The sequence below is a fragment of the Stylophora pistillata genome, chromosome 7, assembly GCF_964205215.1.
Source record: "Stylophora pistillata chromosome 7, jaStyPist1.2, whole genome shotgun sequence".
NCBI lineage: Eukaryota > Metazoa > Cnidaria > Anthozoa > Scleractinia > Pocilloporidae > Stylophora > Stylophora pistillata.
The window spans coordinates 23,948,896-23,973,846 of NC_142525.1; the positions used below are offsets into that span (position 1 = coordinate 23,948,896).

General features: G+C 39.2%; 2 protein-coding genes and 1 long non-coding RNA gene across 3 annotated transcripts in view; all 3 read left to right on the forward strand.

Moving 5' to 3' along the window:
• The window catches only part of LOC111334716 (uncharacterized), a 35,355-nt gene extending 33,536 nt beyond the window's left edge, over window positions 1-1,819 (forward strand). The window contains 2 exon segments of the mRNA XM_088726956.1: window positions 51-318; window positions 705-1,819. Of these exon segments, the coding sequence (XP_088583082.1) occupies window positions 51-318; window positions 705-1,118 (682 nt within the window). The 3' untranslated portion in view covers window positions 1,119-1,819.
• An 8,004-nt stretch (window positions 1,820-9,823) lies between these two features.
• LOC148727176 (uncharacterized) lies at window positions 9,824-14,963 on the forward strand. Its single transcript, XM_088726961.1, has 3 exons — window positions 9,824-11,761; window positions 12,414-12,681; window positions 13,518-14,963. Exons 2-3 carry the CDS (start codon window positions 12,490-12,492, stop codon window positions 13,821-13,823), a joined length of 498 nt encoding a protein of 165 aa, XP_088583087.1. The 5' UTR covers window positions 9,824-11,761; window positions 12,414-12,489; the 3' UTR covers window positions 13,824-14,963.
• Window positions 14,964-16,626: 1,663 nt separating this feature from the next.
• LOC148727177 (uncharacterized) lies at window positions 16,627-22,739 on the forward strand. Its single transcript, XR_015989358.1, has 2 exons — window positions 16,627-18,654; window positions 21,493-22,739. It is a non-coding gene; the product is annotated as an uncharacterized LOC148727177 (long non-coding RNA).
• The last annotated feature ends 2,212 nt before the right edge of the window (window positions 22,740-24,951 follow it).

Sequence of the window (24,951 nt, forward strand, 5' to 3'; positions counted from 1 at the left end):
CAATATTTTTGTCTTTGAAGAAGTGATGGTTCTATGCTTTTTCTCATCAGAAAACTAAAGCATCCAAACGTGGTCAATTTTCATGGTATGTCGCTTCTTAAGGATGATGGTGAAACCCGCGTTGTACTAGTCATGGAATACTGCACCGGAAATTTGAAGGATCGCATCTTCAAAAATCCAGAAAGAGCTCCTGCCAATTCCAAGAATGCTGATGCCAAAAGAGACACCTGTCGATGGATAAAACAGATAACTGCTGCCCTGACCTTTATTCACGAGCAAAACGTAGTTCACAGAGATCTCAAGTTGGACAATATACTGGTATGAAATTGAAAACGAACTCCTAATAGTGTGTAAGAGAACCTCGTAAATTTTATCCGTGACCAAGCTTTCTAGACGAGTATTGTTCATTTAAGAGTCATGCTCCTTGGCACCTCTTCAGTGCACGAAACGCGAAAAAAAAAAGAAAAAAAAAAAAGAGAACTATTACTGCCAACATTGGGCTTCTTTTATCTAAGGTTTAATCAGTTAAGTCAATCAAATTATGGTAAAAGAGCAAATTATAATTCTTTTTACCAGAGATTTAGTGACTCGTCCCGTCCTCAGACAGAATCCTCCAGCGAATTATTTTCTATTGTGACGACTATGTCATAGTACAAGATGTAACGGCTTTTATTAATCTTTTTCTTTTTCCTTCGCTATAAAAGTTGTCAGCGGAAAATGTAGCGAAGATTACCGACGTTGGCGTTTCCAAGGCTGCGGAACATATCACAGGAACTTTGGCAGGAACACCTGTTCATATGGCGCCAGAAGTGTTTCATTCTCAACTGTATGACAGCAAAGCAGACATTTACAGCCTTGGGATAATTTTGTGGGAGATGTGGTATGGACTGCAGGCCTTCAGTGAAGTCCGTAACGCAACCGATCCTGTAGCTTTCTTTGCCATGGTGGACGAGGGCCGACGCCCAGGACATGTGAAAGACTGTAAACATCCCCCACGCCGCTGGGAAGAGATGATGCAGAGTTGCTGGAGCAAAATACCAGAGAAACGTCTATCAGCCTCACATTGCCTAAAGGAAGCTATTGAACTTTACAACGAGGCCGTGCCGGAACCCCTGTAACTGTTGGTATATCTCAATATATTACCTCAGCAATCAGTTTTGCGAGACATTGACTGAGTGAAGAACACGTTAATTGTTACTCAAAGAATTATGAAGAGGTTCTTAATAATACACTGTTAGTTTCTGCCAACGAGCTTTTTCTCGGCTTTACAATCAAAATACTTCATAAATATGAGATTTATGTACATATTCAGGGGCTTAAAGGAACAAGTCATTGGATCATCATCCAATTTAATTACGAGAGATGATAACGAAAGATAATTCTTCTTCTTGATAGCTTTTAGTTGATAAATTAAAAAGACCGTTGCGACTTTTTTGTAGGATACCAGCCGATACTAATATTCACACGAATATTTGCAGATTTTCACTTAGTCATTAGAATTTCCACTGCGTAGCTTTAACAAAAGAGACAAAATTGTATAACGACGTCGAGGTTATTTTTTTGCTGATCTCGAATTAAGGGAAGCTTTTCTTTATTCTTAGTGGCGTTTTGTTTGTTTTTTCAGATTTTATAACGCGTTTCCGAGATCAGACGAGGCATTCTTTTTTCATACGCAAGGATCCGCGTTGCATACGTGATGTAAGGGCCTATATACATCACATTGCACATTGCAACTAAACACAATATAACTTACATCATGTTATGAAGATAGTAGTGGAGTATTTGAGTGTCATTAAAGTGAAAAAAAGTTGTTTTGGGATCATTTTGTCTTTCTTAAGTTTTGTTCTGATTTTGGGTTGCTGAACCGACACGTCTCCACAACGGTTTTGGTCATCCCACAAGGGCCCAAGAATTGGTGAGTTCCTTTGATGTGACCTGGGCGAAGTCCATCTTTTATTTGATCTAGAGGCTGGAATTGTGAATGATAGGTGAAATCTATCTAAAGAACCATACCAAAACTATCAATATGAGCCATTTTTCTATCGTCTGAAGAAAATTTTAGCGAGTATGTAACAGATCTTCCCCATCAGTTGGAGCCGGAGTATTCTTCAAGCAAAGAGAAACAGGAAAGTAAAGTAGAAGAAGCAGAATATGGAGAAGCGTCAGGTTTTAATTCTGAAAATGTCGGCCGCCAATCGAACACTTCATAGTGCTTATGGCTCCGGCTGATGGGGAAGATCGACCGCCGATTCTACACTTCAGAGTGCTTATAGCTCCAGCTGATGGGGAAGATCTGACACTGAAATACTCACTAAAAATTTCCTTCAGACGAAAGCATTAGAGCATCAAAAAGGGTGAAACACTTCCCCACAAGTGCACCGAGGAACCACCTCATCAACCCAGAGTGCATTGCGCACTATTTAAGATGGTTTTCGCGGCAAATTCGAAGTGGTTGTTAGACCCTTCTGTAGAAAACAATAAAAAAAAATCAGATCGTTTCGTTTGTTTTTTTTTTTTGCTAGACCTATTGAGAAGTACATTTGGGACATTTTGAGCGTCATTTATAAAAAGAGTCGAGGCTCCCTTTAATTTAAGCGCCACCTTAGTGTCTGGTTGTCCTTTTCGCAAGAGAGCACTGGAATAACAGCCGTAAAAGCCATCACAACGCTTAAATGGTGTTTTCTGAGTAGTCCTTTACTTGTTATAAGATATAGGAACCACACAGTCATCATCACAAGTAATGGATCAAGAGATAATAACTAGATAGATCCCGACAGAGGTTGATAGTCACAATTATTGCCTGGATGAGCAAAACCACTCTGTGCTTCGTTCTACACGTATTTAACGTTTCGAAACACAACCAAAGAGTGGGACAGGGTGTAATAGGTCGAAACAACTGCCAAAGTATGTTAGGTGACAATAGTCTTAATTACTTTAGGTGGAATGCATTCATTTTCATTATTTCTATGGGTTTCTTTCTTCGTCAAGTAGTATCGTGTCTGCAGTGATTGTATACTCCAAAGGTGATTTATCGTCAAACTTCAATGAAGTCCAAGACACTCATACTAGAAAGTCTATCAGGTAAATTTTATTGTGAAACATTTCCTAAATGTCCCTAACTTTAGTGGTTCTAATTTGTGGAAATATATGGAAGACGAACTTTTCCCGATGCATTCTGGTTTTCAAAGTGTTCCTTGGTTCTCACATTTTTTGTCTTTATTCTGTTTTACAATAGAGAAATCTTACAAACAAATCAAGCGGGTGCTAACACGGGCACGCATTTTTTTTATGTCTTTAATTTGTAAAATAAAAGTCGTTTTTGCAAGGAAAAATGTATAGAATTCAGTCTTTTTTTAGAATAATAGTTTTCCCTTTATCTATTTCATAGCGGCTTAGTAAGGTAATTCTTCGCGAGAATCAATGTCAAAGTGCGTCTAATGGGGGCGGAAGTGGTTTTCTTTGACAAATATTGCGATCATCAGCAGAGGAAACGCGTCCTCTTTTACTTGCAATTGTCCTCTATAAATAAGAGACAGAACTTGTAGTGAGTTAAAATCCTGTTACCAATCACAACGTAAAAGGGAGTAGTTAATGACTAATCTCAATTCTCAAGGAATGTAAAAGAACTTTGGATGGAATAAACTACGCTGCCCGCTCCTTTACTGCCAGACCTAACAGCGCGAACAACGAAAGCGTTTAAAAATGTTTAATTATCATGGAGATGAACCTGAGAAAATATTCAAATGTCCTACTCTAACTTTCCCCACTAATGCAAAACAGCCACGTTTTAGTACAAGACTTTTTATAAATTCAGTATTGTCATAGTTTATGATTTGCGTGTTAAGTTGAAACCTCAATATGGAGTAGAAAACCAAGTAAACTTGGTTGACAAGCCTACACTACTCTCAAGTATATCCAGTGTTCTTTATACCATTTGATACCAGACTGACTGTGACTGTGACTCTGTGACTATGACTGTGACGATAGGCTTACACGGCCCCATAGTATGTCTGGTGTTCTCGCCTTCAATACAATTTTGATCTCACGAGTATGTCTTCGAGTCAACGCCCCTCTCTGTATGATACTAAGGGTGCTTCTTTGAATATTTCTCTGAGCATGGTTGTTGTTGTATTAGGTGCCACTAGCTCATAAGGATTTCTTTGAGGTTGTAAATGTTGGATGATATTGCGTTACAAAGGTTTGTTTTACCCTGTTGGAAGGCCCATTTACGTCCTTCAAAACTCAACCCTGAGAGTGTGTTTTTAGTATAGTTTTTTCGAGTAGCCTCGAAAGTGCCACAATTATACAGACATAGATCGATGCTAGACTTTGCTGGTGTTGGTCACTGTTTTTTCGATCTTTTTCACACCAATTATATGATGGTCCTAAATCACTTTTGTATATTAGAGAACTAGCATTTAGATATCTAAGTGAACATCCTGAGGGGTTTATTTACAGTAAAATTGAGAATTCCTGGAAACCGTCTGTTAGAGATGTGCCATAGCAAGGTACATGGTGTGATCATCTCAAGATTCAAACAAGATTATAGGATCCAACCAACTTTTGGTTGATTAAGCTTTTACACACTGAAATAAGTATTAATGTCATTCTTGCTGAATTGAGTCAAACTTCCCTATGATCACTTGACCAGGAAATCTTTACAACTAATTATAAATGATGGCCTACCTGGAACAATAACCTTCACGTGCACACGAAACCAGGTCTATACCCATAATGGGGAAATCGCCTTCATTTAAAAAGTAATAATGAACAAGAATTGGTTGCTTACCACAGCCCTGGGTCTACCATTAGTTTTTAATTTTCAGAGAGTGCTGTTAAGAAAGTAATTTGCTCATGTACAAGAGAACCATTCGCTGTAAGAGGGCAGAGTTATTCATATTCTCACTATCCAGTTAAGAGTTTGTTAAACATGGCATCGGGAAAAACGAAAACCATCGCTGAAATCCCCGATCTATTATCTATGTTTCAAACCATGACAGAGCTCGGGATTTCATCCGAAGTGCTAACGACGCTGGAACAAATGAAAAGTCGGGTGAAGAAAGAACTAAATCAGTCTTCGAACGTCCCTATCTGAGCTGCCGGTCAGGTAAGCATTACGTGGTCTTGAAATGCATATAAATGCATAGAGTGATTTGATATTGGTAAACCTTGTTTAATTTCTTTAATAAATTAAGAAATCAAGTATCTAACAGCTATGGAATGTTTGAGCTATAGGATTTAGTTCTTGTATACACTAAATGGATAAGGTACCGGTAATTTGAGTATAATTGTCAAAATAAAATTGGACATGAAATGCAGAGATTTAATATCAAATCGGTCGACAGGAAAATCGCAAATTAAACTCACAACGAAACAAAATGGCGGCTAGGTTAGGGGAAAGTAACAACATTTTAATATACAATTTTCGGAAAAGCGTTAAGACCTAATGCAACAAGGCACGAACAACTGGCTTCCAGTCTAGATTTCTTGGCCTTACAAAAGTGGCAATGATAGATTACTACACCGTACAAACCAGAGGCCTTAAAGAAATTCTCGAAGGACGAGAAAGATTGAAGAAAATGGAAACAGCAACACGACAACACGCCAATAGCCCATTTCCGAATTACCCTTGGCCTCATTTTCAAGACGAGTCCTGGTGCTCATCCTTTCATATGATAATAAGTTCTCGTTCACATTCAAATTAAACTCCTTTTTACAAGAATGGTTGAGCTCCAGGCTTCGTTTTGAAAATGAGGCCAAGGGTAATTCGGAAATGAGCTATTCCGTTTCGCTTCGCATACACCTCACGGTCACGCACTCCCCGTAGAAAAATATCCGCGAAATTCGCCCGCACTGAAATATCAATTTGGCGTGTTGGATAGTATATAACTTATTAGACATTTTGGTGTGTCGTATTGCTGAGTATTTGTATTTCTGTCAAAATACGGCACAACTCTAAAAATACTGAGCGATCACAGCAAAACGTCTAATGATATATAAGTTTGTTATCAACAAGTAATAAAATGATTCTCTCTCGTAGAATCTGGGAGAAAGTCAGCACTCAAAATGTTACGGCTTAACTCTAAAAATACTCAGCGATACTACACAACAAAACGTCTGATGAGATATAAGTATATTATCAACAAGTAATAACATGATTTGTTCTCATGGAATTTGGAATAGGTCAGCACTCAAAATATCACAGACTGAGACGGCAAATTGTACCTACAATACGGGCTCGTGCAATTTGGATAACCTTTGAAAAATTACTCGTGCTGATTAAACGCGAATTACATTCAAATCATGCGATTATATATACAACATAAGCACTCGACCGAAATTTCAGCGCAGGCACCCAAGGTCCATGTACACACCCATTTTTGCGATGCTCAATGCTTCTGTTTGGAAGCGTTTGATATGAGAATGATTTTTTTCAATATTTTCATGTCTCAATTATTTTGCAAATAGGCTTTTTTTCAAAGTTAGATAGTTTTATATATTCATAATTGTAGTGTTTTAGCAAATGAATTCGTTGCTATTTCTCGTCTGTTATAAATATGAATTTTTGTCTTCCCTCCTTAGGCCTTTTCTATTCTATCAGAAGCAAAGGAGGAAGATACCAGAAAAAAAGAAGCTCTTTTGATTTTTTACTCCGAAGCAGAAACTTGTTTTGGTCATCTGGATGACAAAATGTTAAATCTGGTTTCGATGAATATGGGGGACGTGAAAGAGAGAATGAGAAACCACAGGCAGCGCATGAAACAGAGAGAATATTTCCTTTTAGTGGCAGGTAGATTGTGGTAAATAGGGGAATTAATTTTATAAATTAACCTGGATCTGAATTTCAACTATAGTATACCTCAGTGACCTCGTAAAGGAAGTTACCCAGCTCAACAAGAGATTTAAAAGTCTTAATGAACTTAGATGAACAGATATGATATTGCGCAGCGTTAGAGTAAAAAGCAAGACTTAGTGACATGGTCGTACATACAGTACAAGAGAAACTTTTCAACAATTATTTTTATAGCCATACCTACATGAATAAGAAAAATAAAGCATCTTATAGAGTATTAAGAAAACGTACCTGAAAGTAGGCTTGCATCTTCCATCAAAAGTTAGGCTAAGCTCCTGAATTTAAGCTCCAGAGAGCCAATGTTTTCTCATTTGACTAAGGTGAAACAGATGCGGGACAAATTAGTTTGGTGGACCCTATTTTTGGCGAATAACTTAAGCTCTAGAATTTAGGCTCTAAAACCAATATTTTTTTCATTTGACTCAAGGTGAAACATGTGCAGGAAAAAGTAGTCTAGTGACCCTTATTCTTGGCGAAGACCTTCTTCCTTACTCCTTACTAAGAACAACTTCTACCATCTGTGAAATGAGGTACGGAAAAGAACACAAAGTTGTGGTCCACTTCAACGACAAAGACCCTAAAACGGGGTCGCTGACGAGGTCCTTTGCCCTAGTAGAACCTTCAGCTGGGGCATCGAAAAAGAGCTACCTTGAGCACATCTCTCCTTATGTGCATTTAAAGGGCGACCTCGAAAAAGGTTAAATTTATAAAAAGGTTGAACCTTCTTGGCCTCACCAACTTTTGAAGGTAATTTATTTGGATCTTAGAATATTAATCTTTAAACTCTTAGGCAAGAAAAAGGGAGTCGTTTCAAAGGATCCTTAGGGTGCCCCTTGATTTTTGAATTATACTTTTCAATTACAACTAAAATGAAACACTCGTTGCCACGCAAGAAACAAAAATGGTATGATTTAAAATTTTACTCGAGTGTGAGAAGATTTGAATTCATTTGCAGTAAATAAATTAAGTTTTCTATTTCGATTTGTCTAGATTCCTGAGATCATTCTTGTAATTTAGTATCCTTGAGATAATTTTTGAACTCTAAAATGTAATTTACGTTATGGGGTTCCACCCTTCTCTCTCGAATAGTACCAGTAAAGATAGTCGAGGCAAATGGTCATTAATTTTTTTCAGGAAGAGTCGTCAGGGAATTAAAATTGTTAATTTTCATTTTAGAATCGTATCGTCATCATTGTCCCGGTGTTGGCGAATCTGATATCATGGACGAAATAGTCACGGAGTATTTGCCGAGAGCTTTTGCCTTCATCTACGTTATCAACAGTGCAAACGCTGGCGGAGTTCAGAAGGACAGAGTAAGTTTGTTTTAAAATACACATAAATATCAGGCATGCAGAACGTTGAATTGGGTGCAAAAGGTTGAGACTGAGAACAGAAAATTGAAATTAAATTACTGACAGGAAAGTCCCAACAGCGTGGCAAAGCAAAATGGCGGTTAGATTAGAAGGAAGTAACGAGGTCTTAATTCAGCGTTTGAAGGAGTCTTGTAAAGGCAAAACACCCAACAAAGCACAAACAATTAAAATATATTAAAGGTCACAAAGCAACGAGGTGGAAAATTAGACACGGTTAGATGCTATTCTGGTTTAAGATTTAATGAATACAACCGGGGGTATTACAATTCACCGAGCCAACGTTCCGACACTCCTGTTTAGTTTCTCCAACAAGGGTGATCTAATGGTTGCAACCAGAGGTCCTACATAGGCGTCAGGCAGTAAGCAGCCATCATCACGATTTAAAGGAGCGTGGGCGGAATTGATATTCCAAGCTTCCGAATAAAGACGCTTGTGGTAGCGTCGATTAGCGGTCATAATTTTTTAATTATCTCACCCAATTATATGGTTAGTTAAGCATTTGTGCTCCAACAAAAGAAGACGCTTTCTGATGCTCTTTCAAACGCGTACGAAACGGACGTCTGGTCTGTCCGATACACTCGAGATCACAGTCACCGCACGGAATAGAATTAATAGCGTCGATTCGTTGTTCTTTCGTATCATGATTCTTAGGTTTGGCAAAAATATGCCCTAGGCTCGACGGGCACCCTGGATGAAAGGAATAACAGCAAAACGAATCGCTGTTTCCATCAGGAGTGTTACTAGTTTTAACTGGTTTCTGGAAGTTACGGAGAAATATTTTGGTATAGCCATTTGCCTTTTTGGACGTCGGAAACATATTTTCGCTCCTCAACCTTAGAATCAAGTGATAACGGTAAACAGCGAGCCCTCCTGGGTGAAGGGTGACTAGAGTCAAAAGCGGTGTATTTGTCGGAGTAGGTCGGTTTAATTTAAAGTCTGGAAGTCTCGGGCTCCCAAAAAGGGCAATGGCAAAAGTATTGAAACCTCGAAACCGGAGGCCCTGAACCTGCAAAATTTTTGACGAGTTCCTACGAAAGACGGGGAGTATTACGAGTGTGACATAGTTGCTATGAGATTCTAAATATTTTTATGCGCTCTGGTTGTCTTAACAGGGTGGAGGATGATTATGACCAACCGCATGAGCTGAGTGGTAATTTTTCACTGTGACTAAGGGAAAAACGTATTTTCGCCCTCCGGTGACTTATGCTACGTTAATTAATGTTTTTCATCGCATTTTGTGTTTACCGGAGTTGCTAGAGTTAGTATCAGGGTGAAGGAAAAAAAAAAACTTCTCTACAAGTTACATAAAATATTTGAAAGGTATTTTGCATCAGATCCACAACAATTTTCAAAGAGTTGCTGCATTTGCAGATTTAGTGGGCTGGCAATAAATTATCGTCACAATTCGAGGTGACGTTACATTTAGGTGAACCTAAACTTTGGGATTCCTACGGTTGGTGGAAAAATTCTTTACAAATTTTAAGGTCATGTGGATGACGATCCACTTCATAGCCAGAATAACACTCAGGGGGAAAAAGTAAATCAAGGTAAATAAAGGTTACCCGCTGAACATACTTAGATAATTTTTCAATTGCAGCTGGAAAAGTTGTTGACAGATGTTGTTGGAAAACGGAAAGAGGGGCAAGAAGAGTTTCCACTCAAGCGTGCGTTATTTGCGTGTAATAAGTGGGACCAAGTTCCAGAAGGAGAAGTCAAACTCATTATCATACATTGACATGACCGAGAACAAAGGAAAATGAAATTTGAGCCAAGGATAAAATTGAACTACAACATATACATCTATTTTAAAGGTGGTTAGACGAGCTACTTACCCGGATAACTTACCATGCCACCCCTTATGTGAAGAACGCTTCAAGAGACCACGTGAAAAAAGGAAAATTGACGGCCTTGATTATTTTCCGTGTAATGATAATAGAGCGACAACAAAATGAGGCGATGGAAGATCTACGCAGCCATTTGAAAGATCGCACAGACAAAGCTGTACAGAGGCTCTCCGATTATCTCCGATCGGACGATGTAAAATCGTGTTTCACCTCATGGACGCTGGACGAAGTACCAAAAGCAAAAACCTCCTGGGAAATATGTTGAACAGCATCATAAAAGTGTTGGAAAGGCGCCTACGAAATATCATGGAGAACTGGGAGGAAGACAACTACGTGTTGGCAAATACTTGAGAATCACTTCTGGAGTACTTTTAAAAGAAATACAACTTTATTTCAGGGGAGTTCCGAAATCTACAAAGCGCTGTCACATCTGACGAGGTTCTGCTAGAAAGTCATGTTCCATGTAAAGAAAGTCTCTTCACCCTCAAGGAAAAGGTTGCCATTGGTGTTACAGGCCCACTGTGGGTCTCACTTGGTCTCGTTGCCCTTGTGATCGGTTCCCCTGTTGTCGGCGTACTGGTCATCAAGATAAAGATAAAAGAAAAATCAAGAAGTTTGAACAAAGCAAGTGTTCGTACTTCGTGCTTTTATGGCTGCAGTGTCTGCACATTACTTGGACGAGGCGATAAAACAAGCTACCCTCATTTCCTTTGTGAAGCGCCAATTGAATGATGCCAAACGTTGTCTGAAGCAAATTGAGGCCCGCATTCCAGAGTTGGTTCAGGTTGACATCGAGGCCTGCAAACATCTCAAGGATGCAACACGTTCAAAGAAGGAAATAATAGAACTCTATCAGCCAATGTTGGTTGAGGCTGTTGAGATCAGAGGTCGTCTTGCCGTTTTCGGGCTCAGAGAGGTCCTTGCTGTTGGTGACAGCAGCAAGGAATTGGGTTGGAAAGAGGAAGATCTTCTTGTATTATTATATTCTTGGAAGCGGTGCGTTTGCCTCTGTTTACAGAGGAAAGATGAAAACCGAAAAGGAAGAGGAGCGAACTGAGGCATTGAAAGTTTGTCGCGAATCGCTTAATCCCGGAATTGCAAGCCTTATCCTGAATGAACTTAATCTTCTAAGGGAAGTTATCAGTTTTTCTAGTCATTTAAAACCATTATAAATCATGGATTTGCGAGAATCCGTGGGGTTCAAATATTCACAAAACGTTTTTCGTCATTATTATCGGTAACCGTCTACTTTACGCAGTCCTGATTCGTTTTCTCACCATATAATTTTGCCGCACAAAGATTCTCACATAGTGGACATGAGCAAAACAGTGGGAGTCCAAAAAATGGAGGGATCAAGCAAAGAAAAACACATATTGGGAGAGAGAGTCTCTAAGATTTGAATCAAAGTATCAGTTCGGCCCATTGAAGCACCCTATTCCAGAAAAACGTTCCCTATATGTCAAATGAGCGCTCTAAGGTATTGCGAGAGACCACGACTAATCTTCGTGCGTATTTACAATAAGATCGATGACTGTCGTCACAACTCGCGCCTGGCCCTTCATGCATTTGACCATTTAGTCTTTCGGAACGAGGTATTGGTTTCTTGGTACAGCGGTTTTTTTTTTAGTTTCTCCGTGAATACTTACCTTACCTTGATCTAAAAGATGCCTTTCCCTTAGACGACATTACAGGTACAGTGCACGCGCGTAGTTATATACCTCACTGTTTGTTTAATCATAATGGTAAAGATTGCTTCACAGTCTCTATTTCTCCGTTTCCCTTCGTTGTTGAGGTTTCTTCTTTAATTTCTTCGTCCGCAACCAATGCAATATTCCTTGTTGGTTTTGGTGTTGGCCAAGATCACTCGAGGTATCATCCCAGTCGGCTGTGAGTAATTCTTCAAAATCGCTTTTTCGACACGAAAAATAACTAAAAAAAAAGTCTGTTTCCGAACCCACTGGTTATCCAAATGAACAGTAACACCGTTCACTCGAATCTGAAGGCTGCTATGACGGTGCCAAAAATGAACAAGACGCTTGTCCAAAATTTAAGCTAATTACTGAGCTGGAGAGAGGGGTGGAAATAAACGTTTTACACGTCGATCTAGCATATATTGGCTAAGCAGCGTGAAGTCAGGGGATTACAATAAAGATAAATGTTGCTGTAAACTGTCAAAACTAACCAATTAATCATACTAGGAGCTGGCATACTGAAGTAATTTATCTCAAACAACTTTTGAAGCTCTCCTTCCGAAGCCGTTTCGCTGTGAAACACTTTCCATACTTGTTGTTTGCCGCTCCTTAGTTCGTATCCATAGAGAGATTGTCATTTTTATGTGTGTAGAAAATTGCAGCATCCCTACATTGTGACGTTTTATGGTACGTCGTTGCTTGACATAAATGGCAAATTGAAGGTCATAATGGTCATGGAGCTCTGCAAAGCAAAATTAAAGAATCACATCGTCGGAAATCTCAACAGAGCCTCCGCAATTTCTCCAAATACTACAGCCATGAGAGAAGCATGTCGGTGGCTGAGGGAGGTTTCCGATGCTCTCGCCTTTATTCATCAACAAGGGGTTGTTCACAGGGACCCTACGTTGGAGAACATTTTGGTATGAAACTTAACCTATTTTTTATTATTTCAAATAGAGATTTGATACATATGTGACTTTCGATATTGCCAAAAGGGGGAAAAGGAGAAAAAAAGTAAATCGAAGTTATTGTAATAACTAACAAACAAACATTCATTTAACATAGAAATCCCTTCAACATGATTTAACGACAATGAATGGTAACAGGTTGACAATATATGTGATTGAACAAATAAATGATTGTGATCATGACATCTATTTAAAAAATCGACAGTGGTTTAGTGTAGTCAATACTCTCTTATCGACAACGATATTCTTCTTCATTACAGTAGTCAAACTGTGAACTCACAAGGCGCAGCCGGCGGCTGAGTGAGTTCAAAAGAAATTTAAACCACTGTGATGACAAATATCGTTGTTGATAAGAGTACAGACCACGCTAAACCACTGTCGATTTGTTTTTTGCTTTTTCGTTTTTGTTGTTGTTGTTTTGTTTCTCTTACCGACAACGGCAAGATTATGCCATTACTACCAAATGTGGTAGAAATATAACTGGCTCACATTATTCAATTGTTGTTCATAAGAATTTGACTTGCTCTATAATCTTTAGCTAGCCTATCCTTAGACTATTGATTTCTCAACGCGGTGCATGCTTTCAGACACAACCGACACAGATTTTAAATCCACCCAGGATATTATCGCAGATAACGTCTCACCATAGTTAATAGTCCTTCTATTAACTATGGTCTCACCGTCTGCCTCTAACAAGTCTGTTGTGAAAAGATGGTCTTTAAAGAGTCTTGTTCGAGTTAATGGCCGCAATAAATTTGGCATTTCAATTTTCATTTTCTTTACTTAAGCTATCAGAAACGAATTCAGCCAAGATTACCGAAGTCGGTGTTTCTAAAGGAGCAGAAGACATCACAGGTCCTATAACGAGAACCCCCGTCTACATGGCGCCAGAAGTGTTCCATTCTCGGTTGTACGACAGTAAAGCAGACATATACAGCCTGGAGATACTTATGTGGGAAATGTGGTATAGGCGGCAGGCCTTCTGCGAGGTTGATTACAGGCCACCAACTATAGAAGCTTTCTTCGCCTGGGTGGCAATCGTCCGCAACTCTTGGAAGGATGCCATAAACCCCCAGGCCGCTGGCAAACCATGATGGAAACTTGCTGGAAAAAGACCCAAATGAACGCCCACTGCTGAGAGGTGCAATAAAGAGGCCAATCATTTTCGTAAAATGTCCGTAGAAGAACTGTAACTTTGAAATTATTTTATACCTAGACCGTTAGTCTCAGTCTTCTACTCTATTTATCTTGAGTGATAATGTGCCATGGAGATTAGTCTTACCCAGAAATCGGGAACAAAAAAATTTAATAGTCAACTTTATTCGTAGTCTAGGAGGATATGGAACCAAGGATGGTGCTAGAGGAGTAGGTCATCCATTTTCCGCAGGTATTTTTTTGCTTTGCTTTGTTTTTCTTTTTGTGAGAGGTGTAGCAGGAAAGAAATCCATCAGAGAAGGGAATTCCTGTCGTTGTAGAAGCGGCAGCCATTTTAATACAAACATATTTGTTAGAGTTCACTCTGTCTTTCCTATTGAAGTAAGATATCTACTGAATTTTAAATTGAGCTTTTAACAGGTGAAGTTGATTTGATACAAGTGCTATTAATGCAGAATATCGGTTTTTTTCTGCACCTGATTTCTTTACAGAGAGTTATAATGGGTTCAACTGATAGCCGTAAAACGGCAAAAGAAGTAAAACTGTTAGGCGTAAGAATTGACAAATTTAACCTATAGTCGTAAAAAAAAAGTTAACCGTTAAAAATATTCCTGGTGATATAAATGGAATGATGTTAACTGTTAGCTGTAAAAGCCATCACGAACGTATAGATGGTGTTCAAAAATTGCATTAATTTTCTTTGTAGTCCTTAGCTTGTTATTATGTACATGAACTACACAGTGATCATCAGTAGCATCCCACAGTATTATGTGATAAAGAAGTGATCCAGTTGCAAACCTTCTTTTAAGGTGGACTTGATATAAGGAAGCATGCTATCTTAGGTGTCCATTACATATATATGTGGACTAAATATGAAATTTTCCTTTATACAATTCGGTTTGGTGAAATCAACTTTCTAGTTAAGACTCAAAAAAGGAGTCGCTTTGTTTTTTCACAATCAGCCGCTTCGGGAGCAACAACACCGCTTTGTTTGTTCAGATCTGTTCGGTCTTGAAACGCATGGGAGGAAGACAATAAAGAAAGCAGGGCACTGCCGATAACAATGCTCCCCTTATTTTTGTGGAATTGTCTTGGGTAATGTTCATGTTTTGTTTTCTCATACATAGCGTTTATTTCGGAAAGCCGATTTTCCGTCGCAGGCTGCCAAAAAATGGAGTAGATCAAGAAAGGATAACTAGATATGTTCCGACAGCAGTTGATAACCATGTTGACTGGAGGCGTAAAACTACTCTGTGCTTCGTCCTAGTTGACGTTTCGAAACCCAACCAATTAGTGGACCACAATGGAATAGGTCTAACCACATGCCAAAGTGTTGTTTTTTACCCTTTTTTAAATTTTATTTTTGAAGAATTATTCGTCAGAAGTCGTAACGAACCATTTCTTTGCTTCCAGTAGGCACGCTGTGTAGAACGTGCCTTGGAATGACCCCGTTGATTGAAGTGGGTCCTCATGTCGAGAACTGAATCCCTGTTGAATCGTTCGTTCTTACAGATAGCTGTGTCTAAGGGCCTGTTTACATGGAGGTGGGGGACCCTAAGTAGGTGAGGTAATCCGCCTACTTGGGGTAACTTACCTGTGTATACAAACACTTATTTTATCTTGATCACGTTTTACATAATAAGTGGGGTAATCCGTCAAGGCGCCGGAGTTGCCGTGTAGGATAACCCTTTCAGCCGTGGTGACAATTTTCTATCAAAACGTTTTAAGGTGGGTGACCCGCCTAGATGGGGTCGCGTTCATGTTGCATTAAATTTCCAAGGGACTTTGAAAAAACTACGACGGCGAAAGCAACGTGAACGTAGCGAAACAAACGATCTAATGATCAAAACAATTGCGAAAAACGTGCGTTTGTAAATTTCTTAGCTGTCCTATACAGAAAAAAAAAACGCGAAATTACCAACTTTTACAAGGAAACCTCGACAACAATTTAATCCAATTTCTTTTCGACCACGTTTAGGTGGATTACCCCACCTACCTGGGGTCCCCCACCTCCATGAAAACAGGCTATAATAAAAGAAGCGTCTTAAACAGACACTTCATCAATAGACTTGATTATTGGGTAGTGTTTATTTGCTTATTCAATCAACTGGTTGACATCTCTTTTGGTGTGCTAGAAAGAAGAGTTATGACGTCGATGAAGGGTTTCCAAACGAGCGGTTTGTCAGCGCTTTCAGTGTGAAAAAGAAAGCTAGATTTATACATCGGTGTCGGTTAGCCCTGTCAACCCCAATTTACACTTAATCAACTTTCTTTCTTCCTAGTCTATCTCAGGAGCTCTAGATGCGAGTGATTAAATGCCATGTGGGCACAGTTAAACAACTTTGTTTCACACCACAAAAGCAAACAATAATATTGTTTAATCTACGAAAACATTCAGTCGTCATTTGTTGCAAAAAAAGAAAAAGGCACTACACGTATAATGCCTGATGCCATCTACAAAGCATATTTTTCCATTACCTAATCACAAATAAACATGCCTGCAACGGCAAAACCTACTACCTTTTTTGGGAAATGTGATTTCCCAAAACCGCTATTGGTCTAGCGCTTTGATATCTAGTTCTTATTAACCGAGCAGGAGGTCAGTATGGGAGAATCTTGACCGAGGTCGCCAGTACAGACCGAACGCAGTGAGGTCTGTGCCAGCGACCGAGGTCATGATTCTCCCATACAGACCGACCTAGCTCGGTTAATAAGATGTTTATTATATGGCTGTGTGTTATATGCCAATCTTTTATAGCGTAAAGGTCAAACAGGGATTCTCAGTAACTAAACCGTCGAAATGAATTGGCATAACATCAAATGGACAATTTTTTTAAAATTGGCACGCCATCTAGTCTCGTAATCGCCTTCGTATGAAATTTTCTGTTGTTGTTGTTTTGAAGTCCGTCACTGTTAAGTTTTATTCGATTTACAAACACGGAAAAACATGAAAACAATTAGGTCCGTGTTTTACAAGTCAGCGTTTTGCTAGTCCGCGTTTTTCTAGTCCGCGTTTTTCTAGTCCGCGTTTTACTGGTCCGCGTTTTACTAGTCCGCGTTTTACTAGTCCGCGTTTTGTAGTCCGCGTTTTACCGGTCCGCGTTTTACTAGTCCGCGTTTTACTAGTCCACGTTTTACTAGTCCGCGTTTTATTAGTCCGCGTTTTACTAGTCCAGTCCGGTCCACGAAAGACTTAAACAGCTGGAAAACATGAATCGAGCTGGTTGTCCATATACTAAATGTGGTCCGAAAAAATTAATATCTTTAGTTTTGAATGTGAACATTGATTAAGTAAGATTTAAAATTTGAACTCCGTCTAAAAAAAAGTAAGAAATAGATGGTTTTCACTCACGTGATCAAAACCGTGACAGCTGTTGCTACGCCGCCATATTTGTGTACAGATATCGCATGCAAATCTACTGCGTCCTTTGAAAGAAGGTGGTTTTGTGCGTGATTGTCGGCTGTGGAAATAGAAGTGGAAGGGATAAAGGATTATATTTTGCCAAAGTACCTTCGATGATTGAAAATCAAGTAAAATAAGCCAGAGAATTGTCAGCAGAAAGAAGATCGCGCTGGATTTCTGCCGTTGGCAGAGACGATCTCACCAATACCATTTTGGAAAACGATCGCGTGTTTGAGAAACACTTTGTTTCTGGAAAGGCCGCAAAATCTTGGGATGAATTTAACATTCATTGGGTTCCAACTCTAAATTTAGGACATAATAAGGAGACTGGCCGTACGGATCGAGAACAAGCAGCAAAAAGAAGTAAGAGGACGAGGGAACGCGAATTGGTGTAGAAGCCGGCGTTTGCCAAAAGGGTGAAAGTACTAAAGACTAAGAGGGAGGAGAAGTTTTTTAAATTTAGCGAATCGGGACAGCAAAGTTTAGATTTAAACTTCGAAGGTAGCGAAGCAGAAAGTCTAGAGAAGCCCACAGAGAATGGCGCACAAACTGACTCAAGAACGTTTGTTGACGTTGGAACGCAATCGTGAGTTTGCGTGCAGGCAAGTTTTCCATTTATCTTCGTCCACGCTTCTACGTAAAATAAAACGCTTGCAATATGCGAGCATGATTCAGCTAGCCCGGCCTTACAACCTAGGCAACGAGCGGATAAAACGGTCCCCTCCTTTTCTGCTATAATCCAGATAGGGATCAAAGAGTCATTCATTCTCTGCGAATGTCTCACCTTGGCTAACACAACAAATTTGTTTGCGATGATGTGGCCTTTTACGCTGGTTATATCCCGAAACCATCTGATTGTAGGCTTCCAGGCTTCGGAAAGCCTTAAACTGTTGTTGCGTGTAGAAGTTCGTTTTCAAAACCAGATAGAAAAAGAGATCTGTAGATTCAACTGGAGGCAAGCAGTCTGATTGAAAATTCTTACTCTGAATAAGGATGTAATCGATTGCAATCGCCGAACTTTTTTCCAAATAACGCTGCCTTACGCGTGGTTCTTGCTTCTTGGCGTACTCAGAAAGAGGAGGATAGATACTGATATCAGTATTGGTACTTAATTTTGCTTCTGTTGCTGTAGTATTCATTTTTACAGGCAGAAACTGTTTATTTACTTATTATTTGCATATATAATATTACCAAGGGATGTACACAAATATGGCGACCGGAAATGATGCGACGTCACGTGAAAACGATCTATAAATTGAGAGGTTCAACAGAAACAACGTATGCTATCTGCCTAAAAAGTGTAACATTATTTCATTCCAGAACGCCAACAGGCCGATGCTTTTGGTTAACGGAGAAAAGAAGTAAAGGTAATATGCTATTTTAGCGTGCCTTCAAATTATCAAAGACAACTACATCTGTAATTGACGCTGAAAAAGTAAAAAAATAGCACAATTTTTTGGCAATGAAAAAAGGAGCCGCGGTCTCGGACAAACACGTGTAAGATCGTATTATGTGCGCTCCTTTAATGGTCCAGTACATTGCTCAAACGTTATGAGACCGCATTATTTGTTTTGTTACCCACCAGCATATGGTCGGACTAGTTCAGTCTGAATATGATTAACGGCAAATGACAGTCTCGTACCAGCTTTAAGTCAAGTTTTTAAATACACTGGTTTTCGTTTCGGAGTCCATCTTCCGCCTTTGAAAGATACCGTGATCTGTCAATTTATCACGTTCAAGAGCAAGTATAACGCATAATTAGAAATTGTATCCGCAAGTGGCTCCAGGTCTCTACCTATTGCAATTATTTACCTGTAGACCGACATGTCGCCTTCAAGGATAAACAAAATAAAATCTGAACGGATTCCAGTTTCTAAGGCGGATATTAATACTGTGTAATACTCCACAAGTCATAGCCTTCCACAGCAGTAAACGTACACAGGCGTCCAATACGCATATACGCACGTGCGTACTTGAAGTGACCAGAAAAATTTGAAAACAATGTTGTGTTTGCACCAAGTTTGCTCAAAATAAGTGCAAGACGTTTTGTTCTTTGCTTGTATTTACACAACTATTTCGAACAAGAAATAATTAAAGAACGCAGTATTTTTCGCTCAGTTAACCTAGTTTTCTAGATCATATGTACTCGTGCGTACTAGAAAAAATGACAACGCCACGCGCCTGGTACAGACATTCAAAACATACACAACAAAGTCAACGACTATACCGTAATTAGCATAAGAATTTTCTTTCTTCATCATCATAAACGTTCGTTTTAGCTTTACGCTTTTTGCTGGCGCTATTTGACGAGAAATACGCTGATATGTGGAGAAATTTTCCACCTACAATTTCAAGTTTCCGTTGAGAAGATCCTTCCAGACCTGCCAGATGCTCATTCAGTTTGGCTTTGATGTCTTTTGTTCCTTCTAAACCTTCGTCGCTAAGATCAAACAATTCCAGTATTTCTAAAGATCTTCCAAATCCGCGATTTCGTCTATTTTAGTCGGCATGTTCCCTTCTCGGTTGCACGGGATGAGCATTAGAGAACGACAAACAGTTGCTTGTGTTGTGTTTGTTCTTCAGCACTAGAAAAGGAGGGTGAGATCATGAAAGCTACCCGCCAATGAGGGGTAAGGAGTGTCATAACCCCTGTGAAGATACCCATTACTTACGTTCAATTGGTTCATAACTTTTCACAATTAATTATCAAGCTGTCAACATATTGTCACCTTCTCAAGAAAGGCCAAAATGGAGAAACAATAACTTTTCATCCCCGTCTTAGAACCCAAACGTTTCCCCTATAAGTTTACTTTATGCAAGCCCGATTGATACCTTACCGGTAACGTACACGTTCTATGTTCGTAGATTTACAACTTTCAGATCTAAGCGAGACGATTAAAAAAAATTGCCTGCAGCGTAGATTAAACTTGAAAATAGATCTTTGCTCTCCATCACGCTTTCATCGTGTGATCACTAATAGGCAGTTCTAAACTACCTACTGGCTCGAGTACATGATGGAATTTAAAAGTAGCTTCGTATCTTGGAAAAGTCTGTCTATTGTGGAATGTTGTTATCTACAAAATGTCACCTCATAGGTATTCGTAAAAGAATCGACTCTAATATGTTAAAGCAAAATATTTCTCTCAATTTTACGGCTCAGAGGAACAGAAAGTAGAGGTGTTTATTTTTGCGCAGAAAACATTTAGTGTTTAGTCTACCGCAAATATCATTGAACTCCTGAAAACGTCCCTTGTGAGTTGTTTCGATAACTAGAACACAAAGTTGACATTTTAGAACCTGGGTCTTACTTCACGCCAAGTTCGTGTGATGTCAGCATTTTGCACTCTTGCCGGTAATCTCTACCTAGTTCGTAAATCGTTGTCCTTAGTCCATATTTTGTTTTGACTAAGCGATAACATAAATTCATCCTGAGTGCTTTTAAACGGTGACATTTCAGTTATCTCGTGGGCACTAGTTCTACAACGAAATATATATTTGCTATTGCTAGTTTGACAGCAACGTTCAATCCCAAACTCAGAATCGAAGACAGGGAACTTAAAGACAAAAAAAGAAGTGTTTAATAACTCACACATGGAGAAACAGAATCTTACGTCCTTCATCAAGGAGAGAGCAGCGAAAGCCGCCCTGCCCCTCTTTCAAGTTTCTACTGAATAATTCACCTACGTCTTGTGTGTACAAGATTGAGACGGTAAAGACCTGTCGTAATGGACTAACTATACTACAGTATAGTGTCCAAGTAATGAAAAAGTTGTTTAGTTCAATAGTTATAAGCAAAATATCATACACGCCCTACCCACATGTATCAGACCGAAATTTTCATTCGGTACTTTGAAGCCACACTTTGGCCCTTGTAAAATTTGGATTAATGACCAAGCCTTTTATGCTAAGATTGATCTTATAGGAGAGTCTCAGTTTTGTTTTCTTTTACCGGCCACGACATCTCTTCGGTGCACGAAACGAAAAAAAAAAAGTATTAAATTGCCTAGCATTATGCCATTTTTATCGAATTAATATTTCAGTAGAGTAATGGAAAAATCATCTTTCCTTTTACGCGAGCTTAAGTGAACAGTCCTGCAAAAGAACTCTCAAACACATTCTGTTCCGTTTTGATGAACATGATATATTGCAAGATCATTCTACTTCAATGAAGTCCTCTTTTTCTTTTGTCTTCACCTTTTGTAAAGGCTGTCAGCGGCAAATACAGTGAAGATTACCGACGTTGGCGTTTCCAAGGCTCTGGACCAGATCACAGGAACTTTGGCGGGAACACCTGTTTATATGGCGCCGGAAGTGTTTCATTCTAAGGTGTTTGACAGCACAGCAGACATATACAGCCTGGGGATGATCATGATATTGTGGAGATGTGGCATGGACAGCAGGTCTTCATTGAAATACCAAATTTTGTAGCTCTGTTTGCCAGGGTGGATGAGGGCCTACGCCCAGAACATGTAAAAGGCGGTAATCAACCCCCACGCCGCTAGAGAGAGTTGATGGAGAGATATTGGAGCAAAAAACCAGAGGAACGTCCATCAGCTTCGCATTGCCTTAAGGAGGCTATTGAACTGCATAGAGAAACAGTGGACGGCACTGACGACTAGGGCGTGTACAGGACAACTTAATAGTGTGAGAAAACTGTAGATTGCCTTTGATGTTTTTTTCGCCTAAGTTTCACATGGCTTTCCAAATTGCATGTCGTGTTTCCATGATCAGATTAGTTCGCTATCCTTTTGTGGACTATACTGTTTTGGTATAACATAACATTTATGAAATTAATCAAAAGTATGACAAAATTCTCGAACATAATTGGTCATCACCAGGTCAATTTTAGCACTTTAAGGACAATGTACGCATCATGCTTTTAAATTTTGTAAAATTCCCGAAAAATGTCCCCTGTAGATTTTGAAATTCAATTACGATTAATAAATAACCCAGAAAAGGTACCAATGATAAGTCCTTTGAGACACGATAAACACTTACCTGACTTTCCGCCCCAAAGGAGGCGTTTGAAGCAGGACATACCGTCGGTCATCACTTTGTCTTTTATCTCTTCCACTGTCTTTAGTCCTGTGCAAGAGATTACAAGTGCATACCTTGCTTGAACATATCAGGTATTATCTTCGTTTCGCGTGATGCCATATTTGTCGAAGATTCAAGGCGATAACCAGCGGATTAGGCTAGAAATAGAAATAATCTCTGAGTCATTTACAACATTAGAAACATGTGGCGGAAAAATCAATCATCAAACGGCCGAGGATTACGTGATATACATGTAGCCCTGCCGTCAGGACTTGCTAAGTTTTCAATTCCTTTGAACACTTGAAAATTGTTGATTTAAGGATTTATGTCTCAGTGGTCTCCTGACTGAACGACTGCAAAGCAACTTTTCTTTGGGAGCGTTGCAAAATAAAATCGTCTGGGGTTTTGACTTTGAATGAAGATTGCGATGATTACGATAGTATCGCTTGATCCTGAATTTAGCTAAGCAAAACCTTTAATTGTATTTTCTATTTCAGTCGGGAAATGCTATGGGTCAATGTCATCGATCAAATCCGTCTCGATATCCGTAACACAAAATGAGTCTCATTTAGCCCAGTTCAAGCTAAGCTACGACTGAGGCAAAAAACTGAGCATCTTGGAAAGCCGCTTTGAGAAATCTTTTTTTAATGAAAAAAAAAAAAACAAACAGACAAATACCTCGACTAAAGTTTGCGTTCTGAATTTTGTACCCGGTCTGCAATCTGCAGTTTGGTTTGCCTTCTGCAGTTTACATTTTCTACTGACAGACACGATAAATGAATATTTTGGTGATTGTACAATCATCTTAACTTAAGTCATCTTTTATAACTGTAAGGCCCTGGTCAAACGGCGCATGATAGTCGATGATAGTTGATGATAGTCGATGATGGTTGAAGCGCGCGCTTCCGTTTGACCACCAACTATCATGCAATATCATCGACTATCACCAACTATCATTCATTTTGAGCTTGTTCAAATTCTTCATGATAGTCGATGATAGTTTTTCTCGTTTGACCACGTTTATGATTGTTCATGATAGTTTTTGGTCAGATGTTTTCCCCGAAAATCGGCCGGCTCGTTTAAAATGGCCGCCAAAAGCTTCTCGTAAGGCTCAGCTTCAGCTTCAGAAATTCGTTTTTATACCCAAGATAATAATAATGAGAAAGAAAGTATTGAAAACCATGAATCTGGAGAGGCGTCAACTCGTCAACATCCCCCTTTCGTTTCTCCTTTTAATCCATTCCCTTGTCCGTCCTCTCTTCCACCAACGCTCTCCAGATTCATTCTCCGTGCATTCCTCCAAAAAATCGATTACTAGTAAGCAAGCTGCCGCCCTCTTTCTTCGTGATAAATTCATACTTCAACAAGTTTGTTTGTCTCACGCGAAGCCATGTTAGTGTTCACATTTTACGCGGAAAGAGCCTGGAACTAGCTGGTCGCATGACTTTGCTCGCGCGACTGCCGGTGAACTATCATCAACTATCACGAACTTTTTTGGCCATTTGACCATGCGAATGATAGTTAGTCATAGTTGATGATAGTTTGAAGAGAATCAACTATCATCGACTATTATGCGCCGTTTGAGCAATCCTTAAGATTCAAACGTGCGTCACTTTTCACACAAGTGCGTTACTCTTGACTTAAAATTTAGCCCTTCACCATTATGTGACTCGTTTGATTACACTTCTGAGTTCTCGTTGTTTAATGAATAATATATCAGTGTTGGCTTTGTTACAGCAAGTCAGGTTCATTCTAAATCAACAGTTATTCCACTCTGCCCGTTCACGTCTATAGGAGGAAATCTACGAACCATCATTTTCATCATGAACTTCAATGTAATCGGATGTGCTCAATTTACTCGTTGGATTGTAAACATGGAATAAATTTTCCCCTTTTAAAGAGTCATCTCTTGGCTGGAATCTAAATAACTTTTCATATTGTTGAGGAAATTTCTCAACTCACTGCTGGAAATGTGCTTTTTGAAGGTAGGGCTAAAACCTGAGTTCCTATATTACAATAGAAATCGAGAAAGAAGACAAAAAAATCGCACTCAGCCTTTGCATATGTAAAGAAGAGACTGATTTCAATTTGACCTCGGTTTGGTTTGAACTCTAACATTTTCATTAAATGCTTCTTTGCGGGAATAAATTCTATTCGGAAAGCATATTAGAAACAAATATATTAGTGCTGATATGAATATCTTTTCTCTAAAAATGATCTGAGTAGTTAGCAACAGATATTGGCTCCATGACTGACTATTTGTTTGCCTTTCTTGACTGTTTATCCGGAACGGTTGTCTCAAAATTCAAAAGGCTATGTCGAAAAGGTATTTTTTTTTCTTTGAGAAATTACTCGTGCTTATTTATTAGAAATAGCACCTCAAAACATCTGATTATCAGCGCGAAGTGTTTGTTCCGGCGACATGGTATCTTTATCGTTTCGGTTTTTCGGCCCATTTCAGTCTTGCCCGTCATCATTTTGGACGTTATCGTCTCATTAAAACATTCTAACATTCTCATTCTAACATCTTGACACGTAAACTTGAAGTCATGCAAAAATGTGCACGACTTAATTCGCATTCCGACCATTTTTTAAAGTATTTATGAAAACATTCTCTGTCTGCTCGA

Bases quoted from the DNA above. Each gene is read 5' to 3' on its own strand.
- LOC148727176 (XM_088726961.1), top strand. From the start codon at position 12,490: ATGGTCATGGAGCTCTGCAAAGCAAAATTAAAGAATCACATCGTCGGA. The intron at 12,682-13,517 runs GTATGAAACTTA...TCTTTACTTAAG, and splicing joins CTACGTTGGAGAACATTTTG to CTATCAGAAACGAATTCAGC.